The sequence below is a fragment of the Ornithorhynchus anatinus genome, chromosome 5, assembly GCF_004115215.2.
Source record: "Ornithorhynchus anatinus isolate Pmale09 chromosome 5, mOrnAna1.pri.v4, whole genome shotgun sequence".
Taxonomy (NCBI): Eukaryota; Metazoa; Chordata; class Mammalia; order Monotremata; family Ornithorhynchidae; genus Ornithorhynchus; species Ornithorhynchus anatinus.
The window spans coordinates 52,320,779-52,337,230 of NC_041732.1; the positions used below are offsets into that span (position 1 = coordinate 52,320,779).

Consider the following 16,452-nt stretch of genomic DNA (forward strand, 5'->3'; position numbering starts at 1 on the left):
ATCGGTCAGTCGTATTTACCGAGCGCTTCCGCGCTTACTGTGCTGTACTAAGTGCTTGCGGGAATACGATACAACAGTGTTGTTCGAAACGTTCCTTGCCCACAACAGATACATCATGAGGCATCCCTTGGTGAGTTCAGACCATTTTCCTCCCATGTGGGACAAAATTGGGCAGTCTCGCAGCCCCTATAGAGATGTCGAGAAATCCACTCATTTCCCCAGTTCGGGGACTGAGGCAGTGCCATTCCCTATGATTCTTTGCAGTCTGAACTTGACTCCACTTTCTAGAGGGTGGAGTATTTTCCTGGCTGGATTGCCTGAGCTTCCGGGACTCCTGGATACCCAGTACTTCTCTGGAATTAGGGACTGACTTTGGGTGAGTTCAGGAGCCCTTTAGGAGAGTCGACCCGGTGAACGTCATTTAGCTAGTCTGTGAAACTAGGATACCTGCAGCTCTATACTTGTAGAGATGCCCCTGAGTTAGTAATGATGATAACATTTATTATTCATTTACTAGGTCCCCAAAACTGTATTAATAATAATAATGTTGGTATTTGTTAAACACTGTGTGCAGAGCACTGTTCTAACCGGTGGGGTATACAAGGATATCAGGTTGTCCCACATGAGGCTCACAGTCTTCATCCCCATTTTACAGATGAGGTAACTGAGGCCCAGAGAAGTGAAGTGACTTGCCCACAGCCACACAGCTGACAAGTGGCGGAGCTGGGATTCGAACCCATGACCTCTGGCTCCCAAGCCCATGAGTTAGTAATGATGATGATATTTATTATTCATTTACTAGGTCCCCAAAACTGTATAGAGGGCTGGGGTAGATTGAAGTCAATCATTCACACCCAGGGTTCCCAATTTAGTAGGTAGGGAAAAGAGATTGTTATTGTCATCTTCAGTTTATAGATGAAGAAACTGAGACGCAGAGAGGATGTGGAGGAGCAGCGTGGCTTAGTGAATAGAGCATGGACCTGGGAATCAGAAGGAGCTGGGTTCTATTCCCGACCCCACCACATGTCTGCTGTGTGACCTTGGGGAAGTCATTTAACTGCTCCGTGCCTCAGTTGCCTCATCTGTAAAATGGGGATTGGGATTGTGAGCCCCACGTGGGATAGGGAAGCAGAGTGGCTTAGTGGATAGAGCATGGGTTTGGGAGTCAGAGGTCATGGGTTCTATTGCCGGCTCCACCACTTATCAGCTGTGTGACTTAGGGCCAGTCACTTAACTTCTCTGTGCCTCAGTTACCTCATCTGTAAAATGGGGAATAAGACTGTGAGCTCCACATGGGACAAACCGATTCCCTTGTATTTACCCCAGCGCTAGGAACGGTCCTTGACACACAGTGAGCGCTTAACAGTTATTATTATTATGTCCAACCCAATTTGCTTGTACCCACCCCTGGGCTCAGTACAGCGCTTGGCACATAGTAAGCGCTTAACAAACACCACAGTTATTATCCAAGCCGTGCTGGGACTCAGCTGGAGGCCGTTTTATTCCTCCAAGCTCCCCAAGGGGAGGGGGCGAGTGTTCAGGGTGCTTAGACTCGTGGCTTGGCCGGGGCTACCTAAGTGGTTGGACGAGTGCCAGCTGGCCTACCCTTGTCCCATCCCCGGTGGTCCTATACGTCCTCAGAGCTGAGCGAGAACACACCGGGTGCAGCAGGCCTCTAGAAATAATAATGGTGGTGTTTGTTAACGGCTTCTAGCCTGCCAACCACTGCCATTACTCGCTGGTGGAGCTACGCAATCACCATGCCACTCGTGAGGCTAGCGGTCTAAAGGGGAAGGAGAACGGAGACTGAACCCCTGATTTACAGAGGAGGAAACTGAGTCACAGAGAAGCTAAGAGACTTGCTCAAAGCCACACAGCAGGCGAGAGGCACGGTCAGAATTAGAACCCAGGTTCTCGGACTCCCGTGCCGCTAGGAGACGCTGCTTGTCTTTCTATCCCTCTGCATAGCACAGGATTAGTCTCTGCCCTTTCTATGATCCCTGTGAAGACACCAGATGGGAGAAGGGGGTTTACACATCGACTTCCCTCCTGCCAAATCTGTGTGGGTGGGATAATGGGGATCATCATTAGTAGTAGTAGAAGCACTCCGCAGATCTCTTATTATAATTTTTATCTGTGCTTCTTCATCAAGAGTAAAGGTCGGGAACGCTTGTCATCAGAAGGATGCCTCGTTTAATTGTTTAAAATTGAGGCAAACTCAGCGCTAACATCACCGTGTGGTTCCGTGGCTCTATCCGTTTCAGCCCTTAAAAATGCCTCGCCGCTGAAAGAGTAATAGAAAAAAGAAGCTCCAAGATAGAATTGATACCAATAAAAGAAGCGCTGGCTTTCATGCGAGACTTGGTCCGAGATTTCGCCTTTCTGAAGGACTTGCTTTTTCACTAAGGTGTCAGTATTTGCTCCGAGGGATAGAGGCTGTCTAATCTGCTTGTGTCGTAACTACCTCAGACCTTAGTAAGTGTACAGTAGTGACCACAAAATGATCAGTTAGGGTGTTTTTTTCATTACTTTTCATACAGTTTTATCCACTGTCCCTCAGGGTACATTCTGGAATGCTACCTGTGACCTTAGTCGGGGGATCCGTCTCATCAAGTGGGTTGTCGAGCAATTTCTCAGAATATTCACTGGGATCACATGTGTTTTGCTTTTGCTTTAATAATAGTAATTGTGATGTTTGTTAGAGGCTTACTTTGTGCCAAGCACTGTACTCAGCTCTAGGGTAGATCCAGGATAATCAGATCAACTATCTGTCCCACATCAGGCAAGCAATCTGAGTAGGAGGGAGAACAGGTATTTAATCCCCCTTTTGCATAGGGCGAAACTGAGGCATAGTGAAGTGACTTGCCCAAGGTCACACAACCCGTGAGTGTGTGTCCTTTGACACCCAAGCCTATGTTCTTTCCACTAGGCCGCTCTGCTTCGTAACACTTACTATTTTTTTGGAAGAAAGAGTAGAATCAGTCTAAAGAGGCTTTGTTGATAATGATGGTCCTGCAGTGTTGTTAAATAGTAATTTCATCCTCAAAATCTTGGCTCACGTAACTGCAGTGTATGTGTTCCGGAGAGATTGAGAGAATATATATTTCAAAGGAGTATTTACTCTGAAATTTTTTGATTAGTCTTCTCCATTCCCTTTAAGTGATTTGTGGATTCTGACTTTTTCTGGAGAAATTCAGAGAAATCTTCTGCCAAGTTCCTTGATGATACGTCGGTGCTTTCAAAACGTTTTGAAATAGTGAAATTACTAAGGGTACTTACTCTGATGTAAAATATTAATTATATTCCATCCAGTCAAGCCTGAAAAATGACGTCTCGCCTCTTAACCCAGACAACTCACCGTTGGTAAAAATCAAGTGGCATGGCTGAGTTGTTTTGCAATTATAGGAATGTAGATGGAGTGTTAAATCTGAGCACTCAGGTCTCTTGACTGCTCATAAAAAAGGAGTAAGAGCAACAGTATCATGCTGTGAACAGTTACTTCAAACAGGTAATAAGGTATCTGGGAGTCATAAACTATCGGGGAAGGAGAGAGCTAGAGAGGGAGAGGTTTAGAAATTGGGCAAAGGCCATAGATGAAACATTACCACAAGAATAAGCTCCTTGAGAGCGGGGATCATGTTGACCGACTCTCTTGTACTCTCCCAAGGGTTTGGTACAATGTACCGCACACAGTAAATGCTCAGTAAATATGCTGATTGATAAAGAAGATATTGTAGCCGATATGTCGGTAGGACATCCTACCATCTGATGGCCTTTGCCAAATTTCTGCATGCCTCCATTACTCTATAATGGTAGTATTTCCAGCCAGTTCGTCTCTCTGCTCCCTAGGTAGCCATAAGTTAAGGAAAATGCTTTCATTCAGGTATCGGCAGAACCAGGTCCAAGCCATCCAGGAACTTTGTACTCTGAAAAACCCAAAGCCAGGGAATTACCGGTAATTCGACTTCCCTCGCCAAATTTCCGGAACGTTTTCCCTCTAGACTGTAAGCTCAGTTTGTACAGGAAACGTGTCTACAAAGTCCATTGTATTGAATTCTCCCAAGCGTTTAGTACAGTACCCAGTAAGTACTCAAATACTACTGCTTCGTTTAGCCAACCACATCTGGAAAGGAAGAACTGCAAGCATATTCAAACTGCTGTCATTGTACTTTTAGGATTTCAAAGCATCCTCTCTTTGTGTCTCTAGATTTTGAATTTCTAGTATCTCATTGTTTTAAAAAAAAATGGTCTTAGCGAGCAGTAGTCCCCATAGGAATACGTTGTCTCCGACCCATTGGTGATTGTTGCCTGTGCTAGTCGGAAGAGTTAACCATAGTTTTACTAAATCGTATGGTAAATCGGGGAAACATCTCCTTCCTTTCCCATTTCCCTGAGGAGATATTAGTACCTGATTTTATCCATGTAAGTATTTTTTGATCAATGAGTATCAATGAGTAAAAGCAAAAAATTGATTTTTTCTTTTGTCACCTCAGCATTCTACACCCCCAAGTGCTTATGGCTCAGTGAAGGCCTACACTAATTTTGATGCCGAGAGAGATGCTTTAAACATCGAAACGGCCATCAAGACTAAAGGTAAGAGCCTTCATCCTCTCTCCCATGTCTACTGACCTGAAAAGGGCAAAACTATCACCATCGGGTGGGCTTCTAGTTTTTTGAACTATGATACGGTACCAAAGCCAGACTTTGCATACCTCTCCACCATTCTTTTGGGCTGCTAATAGCAGTCTTGGCATAGTGACGTGCCAGCGTATTCGATATTACAGGGTGGTAGAGCTAATACGTTCTTGTAAGCAAGAGGAGAAATGACTGGGAAGGAACTCTGTTTAGATAATGTAAGTATTATGGCCTAGCTGGATTCACATCCCAGAGCTCTTAAAGGATTACATATGAATATTTGTGGTAAGCTTGAGGAGGGAAAGTCTGAGAAAATCCTGCTACTCTGCTTTTTGATCTGGATGCCTAATGATGGAAACTTTACAGTTGGCTTTTTTGCTTTTTTTTTCCTCTTTCGTACAGGATGAAACCATAGAAATGCCACATTATTTGCTAGGGAGCCAGGACTGAGGAGAAGGTGCAGCACAGATAAGAGTACTTAGAGAACTTGGAATATTCAGCCCTGATCATGAAGAGGAAAAAATTTCTTTTAAAAATTAGACATTGTCATAAGTCTTCAGTGAATGCCCCCTGGGTAAATTGTGGTTTTCCCATCACTAGGAAATTTAATTCCTAAAACAGACTGTGAGTCTTGTGATCTTTAAAATTTCCCCCTCTACTCTCCATTTTACAAATGAAGAAACTAAGGTGCAGAGAACGTTAAGTGACATACCCGAGGTCACACAGCAAGTTAATGGCAGAGAGGGGAGTAGAATTTAGGTCCCCTGATTCCCAGAGCTGTGCTTTTTTCTTTAGACTTTAAACTGTGTGTGGACAAGGAATGTGTCTGCTAACTCTGTTGTATTGCACTCTCCTAAGTGCTTATTACAATGTTCTGCACTGACTGACTAGGCCGCACTGCTTGATGATTCTACTATTGAAGCAGACGCAGCAGAGGGGTTTTGGAGAGAAGGGAATACGGAGATAGTCTTGCGTGTGCCTTCATAGGGGTCTAGCCCCACCCTGACCAGGAAAATCAGATGGATGGGGATGTAGTAAAACTACATTCCCTTTATTTCTTGACACTCCCAAGTGTGCTTCAAACATCACATTAGTAAGTAGAACAGTAGTTTTGCCAATGACGAGTTATACTTTAAATTTCAGAGCTTTGTACAGTTGTGTGTACGACAGAAAAATTTATATACACTTTACTAAGTACAAATACATCTGGAGATTTTAACTAAACCAGGGGATTAAATGCCTCGGAGCCATTTTCTCTGTCAGAGAAGAGAGAGGTCCCAAATCTGCTAAACCCAGTAATTTCAAGATATGAAACCCATTCTTTAAGGAGACCTTCTGTCTTTCAGGTTTTTTGTAATGCATTTGAAGCTGATCCATTATAGCAATGGATTTGTGGATCAGAGAATAAGTAGACTTTTGCATCTGGGTGGGGTGTTTTGGGTTCGTTTGCTTTTTTGTTTAATAACTGATATTTGTTCAACTCTTACTATGCCCCAAGCACTGTACTAAGCATGGGGGTAGATAAAAAGTAATTGGGTTGGACACAATCCCTGTCCTGCATGGGGCTCACAGTTTTAATTCCCATTTTCAGTTGAGGGAACTGAGGCACAGAGAAGTGAAGTGACTTGCTTAAAGTCACATAGCAGACAAGTGGCAGAGCCGGGATTAGAACCCACATCCTCTGACTCCCAGGCCTGTGCTTTTTTCCACTAGGCCACGCTGCTGCTGTTTTTGTTGTTTTTTGTTTTGTAAAATAACCAGAAATTCCAACCATACTAGTTTTGGCAAACCCTCTTCACTAATTTGGAAGTGAATTGCAGAAAATTTTCATACTGACCAGAAACAATTCTGATTTCTCCTTATGGTAGAGGACAGGGCGCGGTCAGGCTCCCTGAAACTCAGCTCTGTGTCAGGAGTTGGGTGGATCTAGAGCCCTGAGGTTGTCAGCATGCCAGCACAGAAATCCGCTCAAAGTCAAACAGTTAACTCATCCCCACAAGATGCTGCTTTTTACAAGCCCGAAGCAGAACAAAGCTATCCTTTATTCTTGCAAGAGGAACTTGGAATGGCTTGGACTTTTAAGATTGCATAAAATCTCCACTCTATTTAAAAGTAAAACTTCCCACAGCAGTGAAACTACCGTCATTCCCTTGAATGAACAATTCCCAGGAAATGCTCAGTGCAGTTTTCTCATCATGGAAACAGGCAGATTTTGACTTGTAAGTTCTGGTTTGTGCTAATAAAACCAGGCACGTATCCTACCTGCTAAGGATCATATTCTGCCTGTGCTTGGGATTCCGTCGGAGCTTAAATAAACAGAATCTTTTGGTTCAAATATTAAGAAGTTCTGAAACTTCTCAAATGTGTAATCAAGACATGGGGTCTGGCTGGCTTTATTCAGAGAAGTAGCTATAAAGAAGATTGGTTGACTTTCAAGGCCTGTGGTTTATGTGCCCATGGCTTACTTAGTTCAGTTAGCTTTTGCCTTTTGGAAGATGTAACTCAGTATGGAAACTTTTCTGAGCAATGCTGGAATATCAGAAGAGGCAGTTTTCATGGTGTTTAAAAACTTGGAAACCTCATTTCCTCATCCTGTTCTCCCTCCCTTCTTGTCCTGCACCCCCTTAATCACTTTGCTACCTACCCGACCCCTAGCTCCACAGCAGATATGTATGTCTCTTTACACTCTGTCACCTTCTCCTATATTTAATTTATTTTAATGTCCGGCTCCCTCACTGTATTATAAGCTCCCTGTGGGTAGGGAACTTGACTACCGACTCTATTGTATTGTCCACTCCCAAACTTTTAGTAAAATGCTCAATCAATGCCATTGATTGATTATGGTGCACCAGTAATTCTCTCTGCTGCCATTTTATTAGAGCTTTTAGCTAACATAAGTGATAGGTACTACAGAAACAAGGAAAATGTTGTAATAATAATAACTGTGGTATTTGTTAAGTGCTTACTAGGAGCCAAGCACTGTACTAAGCACTGGAGTGGATACAAGCAAATCGGGTTAGACACAGTCCCTTATGGGGCTCATAATCTTAATCCCCATTCTAAAGATGAGGTAATTGAAGCACAGAGAAGTGAAGTGACTCACCCCAAGTCACAGAGCAGACGGGTGGCAGAGCTAGGATTAGAACTAGGATTAGAAATCAGGTATTAATAATAATGTTGGTATTTAAGTGCTTACTATGTGCAGAGCACTGTTCTAAGCGCTGGGGGAGATACAGGGTAATCAGGTTGTCCCACGTGAGGCTCATAATTAATCCCCATTTTACAGATGAGGTACCTGAGGCACAGAGAAGTGAAGTGACTTGCCCATAGTCACGCAGCTGACAAGTGGCAGAGCCGGGATTCGAACCCATGGTCTCTGACTCCCAAGCCCGGGCTCTTTCCACTGAGCCATGCTGCCTCTCTATTCCTGACTCCCGGGCCTCTGCTGTATCCATTAGGACATGCTGCTTCTCTAGGTGGTGTGGATTCTCCTGAAACTTCAGGGCCTGTGGAGGGTGAGGTGAACTGGATTAAATTAGGTGCCGAAATCCCGGCCAAGCGGAGTTCCAACTTGTGGCCCACTGAGAAGGCCCATTCAAGGATGGAATTTCAGGGAAAATCACTCCAGCCCCAGCTCCCCCTACCTTGTGACAAATATCAAACACTTGCTGGCTAATATGTGACATAGGCCTGGGGTTGTTAGGATGCAGATGGATTCAGTGGAATGTTTTCAGCATGTCCCATGCAGACACAGAATCACTGTTCATATCTATCCACAATCTGTTTGGTCTGGGAGGAAGTCAGCCAAAACCTGAGGCTACAACAGGCAGTGTGAGATGTTTCAGATCTTCACAAGATCAAAATCACTAGACTTTGTTTATTGAGTGACTAAAACTGCAAACACACAACAACATCAGATTTTAAGCAATTCAGAAATGTTGTGGGTTTTTTTCCCCAAAGATATTATTTTATCTAAATTCAAACAGTTCAGAATGTCATCCAAGAATATGCTAGTCATAGGGCTATTTATTTTTTAAGCAAGTCATCAGTTTGGTGAGGGGATTTTTTAAAAAAACACTCTGTATCCTCTTCTTCCTCATCTCTGGAATGCCTTTTAGCAAGATGCGGTTGCCTGAACTATCTTTTCCCAGCACATTTTATTCAAATTTTTAGTTTATTGAGGAGTTGGGAGGAGGAAACAGGTAAAGTTAGCCTCTCCCCAAACTCCACCTGTTTTCTTTCCAGAGTTGGCATTGTGAAGCTCTGCACTCATTTCTCCTTTAACATTATTAATTCCAAACAAAACTAGAACTAAAAAGCCAAAACAGGAATTCAGTACCACAAAAAAGTAATTTTCTATCAATCAGTGGAATTTATTGAATGCTTGCAGTCTACAGAATACTGTACTAATCATATGGGAGAATACAGTACAAAAGAGTTGGTAGACATGATCCCTGCCCACATAGATCTTATTGCCGAGTTGGGGGAGATAGATATTAAAATAAATTACAGATAGGGAAAGTGGCAGAATAGAGTCAGGGGCCCTGGGTTCTAATCCTGCTCTGCCCTTTGCCTGCTGTATCATATTGGGCAAGTCCCTTCTTTTTTCTGTGCCTAAATTACGTCATCTGTAAAATGGGATTAAGACTGTGAGCCCTATGGGGCACAGGGACTGTGTCCATCCTGATTATGTTTTATCTACCCCACTGCTTAGTAAGTATTTAAGAAATACCTTTAAAAACAGAAATAGTAGAGGGATAGGTACATAAGTGCGGTGGGGCTAGGGATCTAGGGAGTATCAAAGGGTTAAAGGGGTACACACCCAAGTCCATAGGTGACACAGAGAGGATAGTGAAGAAGAAGCAGCGTGGCTCAGTGGAAAGAGCCCAGGCTTGGGAGTCAGAGGTCATGGGTTTGAATCCCAGCTCTGCCACTTGTCGGCTGGGTGACTGTCGGCAAGTCACTTAACTTCTCTGGGCCTCAGTTACCTCATCTGTAAAATGGGGATTAACTGTGAGCCTCACGTGGGACAACCTGATTCCCCTGTATCTACCCCAGCGCTTAGAACAGCGCTCGGCACCTAGAAAGCGCTTAACAAATACCAATATTATTATTATTAAGGTGGGGAAATGAGGGGTTAATCAGGGAAGGCCTCTAACAGGAAATATGATTTAAGTAGGGCTTTTGGCAATGAGGAGAATGGTGGTCTGCCAGATATGAAAAAGGAGGAAGTTCCAGACCAGAGGGATGGGTGGAACAAGAGGTTGGCATTGAGACAAACAAGATGGAGGTGAAAGGAGTAGGTTGATGTTAGAGGAGCACAGTGTGAAGACTGAGCTCTAGTAAGAGATTAGTGAGGTAAAGTAGGAGGGAGAGAGCTGATTGAGGATTTTGTTTGTTTTTGGGTTTTTTTTTTGAGATGCACATGGTATTTGTACGTGCGATGGCAGGGGAGTATTTTTGTCATGTCTTGTCGTGTCGTGTCTTAGAGATACTCTCTCTAACCTTTAATGTGTTCTGTGGATTTATTTGTCTTCAGTGTTTGTTAAATACTCCTATTGTGATGAAAACCTGGTTGCAGGGTGTTTATGAGTCCAGCAGGACACACAAGATTGAACACAAACATAATACACATTTGATTTTGTAGCAACTAGCATATTATGGGCACTGGTTTAGTTTAAGGGATTTAGTCTGGAATCTTGTTTCTCTTCCGTTTGCTGTAATTAAAGTTTACCAGTGGAAAATCAGCTGCTGTGGATTAATCCATGCCCTCAATTCAGTCCTTGTAATTCACTTGTTCCCTGATGGGCAAAGCATTCAACCTTTCTCATAAACCTTTGCCTCTTTAGTTTCAGGATTTCAGTTTTCCATTTTTTCTCTTTACATTCTCTGAAACAGTTTTATAGCAAAAGAGCCTTGATTTATGTGCTTGGAAATAAAGTCAAACCATGCAAAAATTATTATTATTGCCTAATTAGCAAGAAGCTCCTTGATCTTAAATCTGTAGGAGTGGCTTCGTGTAGATTGGCCTAGGGTTAAATATATGCTATATAGTGTGCAACACAGCTGTGGATGGTTTACCATATGGGTCCAAAACACTAGAATAGAAAGTCAGCTAAATGAAAAAGGATAAATCCAGACTACACAAAATAGATTGTAATTAACTGCAGCACAACCCCAGAATTAGCGTTAAGTGCCAATAACCGCCACAACTTCGGTTCTTTGTGGAAGTCTAGGATGAATTATCCTCTTATTGCCAGTTTTGATTTGAGCGCTATCTGTGTTTTCCAGAAAGGATGCGAAAAGCAAGCAAAATTTCACACAAATACAGAATATCAGAGTAGATTTCAATATCTGCCGTATCTCTCTGTCTCCTTTATAAGTGGAGTTCCTTAAACCTGCAGGATATCAACAATGGTTACTCCACTGGGTATCATAAAGGCAGTTATTTCATACACTGAACTACCTGTATCGCCTGGCGTCTGGAAAGTTTGCCCACCCAACAGGCTGTCTAATAGTCTTTGAAGCAAGAAAAGGGCTCTCCTTTATGGAGAAGGGTTTGGAACATCCTGGAGAAGAAATTAGCGAGCCAGAGAGAAACCACCTCCCTAAGAGCAAACTGTATCTAAGTGAAACCGTCTACGAGAAAGGGCTCCACCTCATACCGGTATGGAGCTGAGTGCTTTCACTGCAGTCATGTCTCTCTCCGGTGGTTCACACTAATGGAAGGTAGTAACTCAGGGCCCATTTGCCGAGCTCCCGTCTCTTTGTGTTACGGTTATTTCAGAGTTCTCGACTTGCAGCGGGCCTGGACTGAGAGAAGCCACTGTGAATCGTGGCTACAGTTGGACCAGAAGCACAGATTTCTTAGGCGATTGCATTGTGTACGTGACAGTCCTGCTCGTCTAAACGTAGCACTAAGTCTTCTAAGTTGCCTGGAGGAAGAATACAGTGCACCTTTCTAATTGCAGGTCTTTGTACTCGCTCTGCCTCCCTCGCTTGGCCTTGCGGAGAAATGTTAGATCAATGACGGTCTGTGTTCACTTAGACCATCCTAATACTAACATTTCCCAGGGATGTAGGTTGTCTGACTGTCGTTTGTTTGTTGAAGGCAGCCCATCCCTAGCCCTATAAATTAGGAGGTGAAGTTGAATTAGGAGTGGCTTGTGATTTCTCTTCCATCGTTTTCAAAGTTGATTTCTCCCTTCTCAGCTGGCTCGTAAATTCTCAGATCATAAAGAGGAAGGAGCGCACACCCGAATCCTTTTTATTTTCACCTGGACGTTTAATATGCCTTGGGTTTTGAGTGACGTCTTTAGTGACGTCTTTAAGCACTGATTTAATAATAGTTGTGATATTTCTTCCGTGCTTACACTGGGCTATGCGATACATTAAGGCCTGGGATAAATCCAAGATAATCAGGCTAGCCACAGCCCTCTTCTACGACGTGCATATCTCCACTTTTATAGATGAGGAAACTGAGGCACAGAAAAGTTGAGTGACTTGCCCAGTGTCACACAGGCAAGTAGCAGAGCCAGGATTAGAGCCCAGATCCCCTGACTCCCGGGCCCGTGCTCTTTCCACACTGCTTCTCTTGATTCGACCATGCGTCCTCCTCCTCGGAAATGCATCAATACTACAAGTTGAGACTTTTAACTGACTCATCTCGTCAATCCACCTGCAGGCCAAATTTTGGTTATAGGAATTTTTTTCTCATCCTCAAACATGTCACAGCTAATTATGATTAATTTCAGGGTTAAATGCTTACTAGGTGATAACCATTAGTGTAAATACAAAAATAATCAGATCAGGCTCAGCTGGGACTAAAATCCTGGTCTCCAGACTGCCAGTCCCAAAGCTTCTTCATTCATTCAATAGTATTTATTGAGCACTTACTATGTGCAGAGCACTGTACTAAGCACTTGGAATGAACAAGTCGGCAACAGATACAGTCCCTGCCGTTTGACGGGCTTACAGTCTAATCGAGGGAGACGGGCAGACAAGAACAATGGCAATAAATAGAGTCAAGGGGAAGAACGTCTCCTAAAAACAATGGCAACTAAATAGAATCAAGTAAGCTTCTTCAGTAAGCTGTGCTGCCTCTCCATTATTTGTCCGAAGAAATACCACGGCCATCTACCTTCAGGGAAGAACAGAGCCTTTTCTGCTCCTTCGGTCGTACTAACAGCCATCATTTTTCAGCACTGAAGCCTGATGTCATAATATCAATGTATTTAAGTCACTGTCCTCCTATTATTTTGTGTGTGTATGTCCAGAAGATTTTTTTTCAATCCTTTTCTGAAAGGAAGCAGTATAGTCTAGTGGAAAGAGCACAGGCCTGGAAATCAGAGATTCTGTTTCCTAATCCTTGGTCTGCCACTTGCCTGCTGTGTGACCTGGAGCAAATCACTTAGCTTGTGACTCAGTTTCCTCATCTGCATAACGGGGATTTGGTACCTGTCCTCCCTCCCCTTTAGGTTGTGAGCTTCAAAGGGGGAAGGAATGGTATCCAATATGATTATCTTGTATCTAACCCAGCACTTAGTTCAGGGCTTGGCATAAAATAAGCACTTAACAAGTACCATCATTATTATCATCATTATTATTGGGAAAGAAAGAATCAGTAGATTATACAGGAATAGCCCAGGCTACAACCAATCACCCAACTATACCAATTTAATGGTATAATTTAACCCAAGGATCCAACCGTTATTGTTCGATAAGCCACCCCATGTACAAATAACTTCCCTAACTGTTCAGACCAAGCAGTACAGATAAGTAAATCCCACCCTTTCTCCCAACCTAGGCTAAGATTAACCAATTACTAATAAATGGATCTTGTAGGACTCCCTGCCCACAGTTTGTAGCAGATTTTTTAAGGCAGAAGAAACACTGAATAGATTAACCAAAGAAGTTGTAAAACTGGGGAGGTGACCTAACCGGGAAATGGACAATACAGATGTCAATGAGATAACTGCATCTCATTCTGAGAAATCTTTGTTCCATGAGGACCTCATCCAGTTTGAACAATTCAATGAATCATTGCTGTTTGCCAAAACAGAAGCCATAAAATTATGACGTTAAATTTTACATCAATTCTAATGAATATAGATTGGATTTGCAAAAATGGTTGAAAATTTGGATGAAGAGAGGAGTTGACGGGTTTGTAGAATCACTCCAAAGGAGTTAGGCTGCTGCAAGGTACTTTATGAAGATGTGAAGAAGGCTATTCAAACTAAACCAGATTATATACTAAAATGGAAAAACCACTACTTCCATCAGCAGGACAAGCTCCTACTTCTGCAGCCTCCTGTGAAGACTTTTATCATGCAAAAGAGCGTTTGATTAATGTTGTAAGATGTTTTGTTTTGGATTACTCTAACAGAACTTAAGCAATAGTTTAGTGATGTTTAATGAGCTGTATTTAGCACAAAGGAATTCCATATTATTTTTCCAGGAGTGCATGTAATTCTAAGTCCTTGGGAAGCATGCTCAATTTTACAGCCATTAATGAAAAAAAGTCCATGTTTTGAAGGAACACATCCTGCAATTACTGCAGGATAGTCTGCCTGGAAACAAGGCGGCAAGTGTGGTAGCAAAGCAATAAGCATGGAAAGTAATAAAAATGAAAAAGCTGCCCCTTGGGAGTTTACTTTGTTCCCAGCTCTCAGATAGAATGAAAACGAAGACTGAGCTTTTCTAAGGTTTATGCAGAGTTCCCGGGAATGAGTGAACCACATTCATGATTTTCACTGCACCAGAGAAAGACAATGCCCAGTGTAGTTCTGGAAACTCTGGGAGCCCTTGGTAAATACTTGTGGAATGAGAATGAGTGCAATGGCTTAACCAGAAAGTCCCCACCTTTTTTAGGGAGTGCCTCCAGAAATCCTCAGTGAGCAAAAATGAGGTCCAGCTTCTTTGTGTAGTTAGTGTGTCTTGGCAAATGTGAGTCAGCATCCTGATTCATACGGCTTGTTGCTTCTTGGCCACAAAAATGCGGACCCGCATTTTCCAAGAAATGCCAGATGAGGGAGAAGACTTGGGATTTCCATCCTGAGAGCAGAGCAGGAACTCCCACAAATAGCTTATGGGTTTGGATGGGGGAATTTTTTTTCCATATAGGTATGCGTATGGACTCTATCTGCATACACATGCATAATTTATAATGTGTTTTAAGAAGCAGCAAGGCCTAGTGGAAAGAGCACAGGCCAAGAATCAGAGGATCTGGGTTCTAATCCTGGATCCACTTCTTGTCTGCTGTTTGATCTTGGACAAGTCACTTACCAGTTATCTGTAAAATGGGGATTAGTACTGTGAGCCCTGTGTGGGACAGAGACTGTGTTCAACCAGATTATCTTGTATCTACCCCAGCGCTTAGTCCTGTACATAGTATGTGTTTAACAAATACCATTAAAAATGAAAAAAATAAATATTCATGTGTGTGAGAGAGAGCATTAGAGATTTTTTTTTCTTTATGGTGCTGAAAAATAATTAAGAACAGTGCCACAGTGGCCACCTGATCTAAAAAGCGAAGTGGGAAATTTGTCACTTTCCTTTCTGAGGAGGAGGTTCAGTTAAGAAGGGTCTCCTCTTTACCCCGGGTTGGCTTGCACTAAAATCAGGAACTGACATTTTGTAACCTTCCAGAAGAGAAGCTAGTAATTGGCAGGTAACCAAAACATTTTCCGAATAACTGATCTGAGTGAGTATTTCGATCCAAGGCGTAAACCCTCTTAAGAGCTCCACTTTAGAGTTTTCCCTAAGGAGTTGAGTATATGCCAGCTCCACCTTCTTACTCAATTTGAAAAAAAAAACAGTACTCACACTTGGAAAGTTTTACAAACATTCTACTCAGCCCACTTACTTTGCAGCAACTTGGCTGACATTTACTACCCCTCTTTCTCAACGTCACCTCTGTTCCCATAAACTCTGTGCACAGTTCTATGGCTACAGCAGATACTGCACATCCCCCTAAACACGGATGCACAGAAACCCGAAGAGGGGAAGCTACAAAGAACCAAAGTCAAAACGAGGGCTAGATACTGAGGATCAAATCAGGGCTGACCCAAAGTCTGTACAGAACCTACCCTGGGGAGCAAATAATACATCCTTGGCAGTCCTTTTGAGGGGTTAATGGTGATTGTAGTGACGAGAAAGCTGCAGGTTCAGGCCTGTGTTCTCTCACTGCTTCCAGGGCCAGAATGGCCAGGAAACGGAAGACCCCTGTGATTTCAACTTGTTCTGCAGTATTTTCCACAGGAATAAACTGCCTCTCAAATGATGATGACCAGGAATGAGGAAACATCGGCACATTCAAGATAAGATGTTTGGTTCTAGTCCACGGGCAGGCACGTTACTATGAAGCAGGACTGACATTGGATAAACTAGTCGGACTCTAGTTTTTCAGGGACTCCATATCCCCCGACTCCCCCCTTGTTCAATTTAAAAAGCGAGGACAATGGGACTGGGAGAAAAAGCTGATGCAGGCAAAGTGCCCTGGGAGCTTTTACTTGCAGAAGTAGACTCCATTTAATTGTCTTTGTAGTTGGTGGCATTAGCATTTGTGTAACCGATCAAATCGTTCTGTTGTAAGCTTTCTCCATGTGTCAAATGCAGCATCTCAGCAGGTTGTTTGCTTGGTAAATAATTAAAGGGAAATATATTTAGATTCTTTCAGGCTCTCTTGACTGCTGCCTAGGTAAAGTTTCTATTACACTGCTGTCCACTTTATTAGTCCCCCACCCCATAATTGAGTTGGATTCTGATTTAGTTACAAGTAATCCATAGCCCTTAACTGCTAAAGGAACCGAAGAAAAG

The 16,452-nt window shown here is 42.9% G+C and overlaps 1 protein-coding gene across 2 annotated transcripts in view; it reads left to right on the top strand.

Annotated features, from left to right (window-relative positions):
* Positions 1 to 16,452, top strand: part of ANXA2 (annexin A2) — a 47,504-nt gene that overhangs the window by 8,740 nt on the left and 22,312 nt on the right. For both annotated transcript variants that reach the window (XM_029066192.1, XM_029066193.2), the window contains one exon: positions 4,494 to 4,593. In XM_029066192.1, coding sequence (XP_028922025.1) covers positions 4,494 to 4,593 — 100 coding nt within the window. The remainder of the gene's footprint in view (positions 1 to 4,493; positions 4,594 to 16,452) is intronic.